The sequence below is a fragment of the Grammomys surdaster genome, unplaced genomic scaffold, assembly GCF_004785775.1.
Source record: "Grammomys surdaster isolate TR1022 unplaced genomic scaffold, NIH_TR_1.0 262, whole genome shotgun sequence".
Lineage (NCBI taxonomy): Eukaryota > Metazoa > Chordata > Mammalia > Rodentia > Muridae > Grammomys > Grammomys surdaster.
In genome coordinates this window covers 1,287,373-1,289,312 of record NW_021604703.1, presented here as the reverse complement: position 1 = coordinate 1,289,312, position 1,940 = coordinate 1,287,373, and the positions used below count along the sequence as shown (strand labels likewise).

At 48.6% G+C, this 1,940-nt stretch overlaps 1 protein-coding gene across 1 annotated transcript in view; it reads right to left on the bottom strand.

The window, feature by feature from the left end:
• The window catches only part of LOC114627957 (proton-coupled amino acid transporter 3), a 27,847-nt gene that overhangs the window by 23,084 nt on the left and 2,823 nt on the right, over window positions 1–1,940 (bottom strand). The window contains exon 2 of the mRNA XM_028775896.1: window positions 1,929–1,935. Coding sequence (XP_028631729.1) covers window positions 1,929–1,935 — 7 coding nt within the window. The remainder of the gene's footprint in view (window positions 1–1,928; window positions 1,936–1,940) is intronic.

Here is a 1,940-nt window from a genome sequence, read left to right as displayed (position 1 = left end):
CCATCCATCCATCCATCCATCCATCCATCCATCCATCCATCCATCCATCTATCATCCATCCATCATCCATCCATCCATCCATCCATCCATCCATCCATCCAACCAACCAGCTAAGTAACCTACTAACTGGATGAGCTGTTAGCTCAATGTCCTCTGCCCCAGGATCCTATTTAGTGTCACTGCTGAGGGACTGCCCCACACTAGCTAGAATTCTTCCAGGAACAAAGAGTCAACATTCCACATAGCCCAGACCCTTTTTTTTTTTTTCCTATCTCCAGATATATTCTTCCAGAATCCCCTATGGTAAATTTAACTCCTTTACACACCTTAGCCCCCACTCTCCTAAGATCCTTAAAGACCAAAGTACTTTTTGTGATACAATGCCCTTTTCTGACAATAGTTAATCAGCAGGCCTCAGGGACACTTGCCGCTGAGTCCATTGAGGCCAGTTTGAACCACTCTGTGCAGTACAGAATGGGGGTGAGACTTCACCTCTGGGCAGGGACCTTAACATTCCTGGACACTGCAGACCATTAAGGGAAGGGGTAGAGGCTGATTCAGAACACTCTTCCCAGTTGACGATCACTGCTCCAGGGAGTCTGTTTGTCTCTTTGAAGAAGCAAAGTTGATTTGAATCACAGTCCTCTGGACATGACCAGAAGGGCACAATGTGACTTTATAGATGCACCCTGGGTGACATTATTTTGTCACAAAGAAACACATGCAGGGTCAAGAGTGCTGCTAAGCCCCATTAGGAGGCAACCTCCACATGGTAAAACCTCTTGTCATGTTTACAATCTTTAATCCTCGGGGCCAGGCACACTCCTAGAGAAGCAAAGAGAGTCTAAAGAGCTAGCAGGGCATTACAGAGCACACTGGCAGAGACAATCTGGCCAAGGCTACAGAGGTTTAAGGCTCTTCTACAGACAACTATCTAGAACCTAGAGGGCTCCAAAGGAGAGGTCCTCCCTCTGGCTGGAACTGTTAGTCATTAGAAGTCTGAGAGCACGGGAGGAAGAAAGGGGCCGCTTACCAGACCTGGAGAAGACTAGCTGACTGAAAAGAAGTCCTACACATGACATCACCCCAACCCTGTGGGCACTACTGGGCTTTCTGTGTGCAGGTCTCCAGAGCAGGACTGTGGAGAAGGGGAATCATGTGGTTCCTTATTGCAGACTCAGAGCAAGTATGCCAGACTTTTGCAAGCTCCCTAAGGACTCCAGGATGTGTCCATGTAAGCTGAAGTCTTCGTGTTTGTAGGACACAGTACAGCTTCTGAAAGGAGGCCTAAGCCAGGGGATAGCATCAGCTGAGTGTAGGGCCATGCAGATTGGTGGGGACATCCTTATTCCCACGCCTAGCCCCTACCTCACACACCATCTGATGCTCTTATCTTTATTTTTATTTCTCAGTGCTTAGAATTGAACCTAGGGCTTCATGCAATCAATCTTTGATATGCAGTCATATCCTCAGCCCTTGTGGGTTTTGTTTTTCTTCTTGAGACGGTCTTGCTGTGTAGCCCAGGCTTACTTGAAACTCACTACACAGTCTAGGTTGGCCTTGAACTGGAGAGCCTCTTGCCACCCTGCTTGGTGCTTTGTCAGGTGATAGAAAACAGGAGTCATGCACATACAAGTTTACAGGGACAAGGTTAGTGGAACGTAAAAGGGGAGGTGGGTGACATGAAACCCCAGAGACTGGAGAGGAGGGTGGTGAATGGGATTCTGCATGTGTGGCTGGATTCCGGGTAACGGCTGCCCTCTCCAGGAGTGCTCAGTGTGCTTCCTGGTTGGTTCTAAGAAATCCATGGGCACAGTTGCTATTGCAGAGCCCAGTCCCTGAGAGTCACCCATCCCAGAGGTCTATAGACTTATCTTCCTGCCAGCCAACTGGGATGAGCCTGAATTCTAGCCCATGGTGCCTCTTACCAACAATCCAGC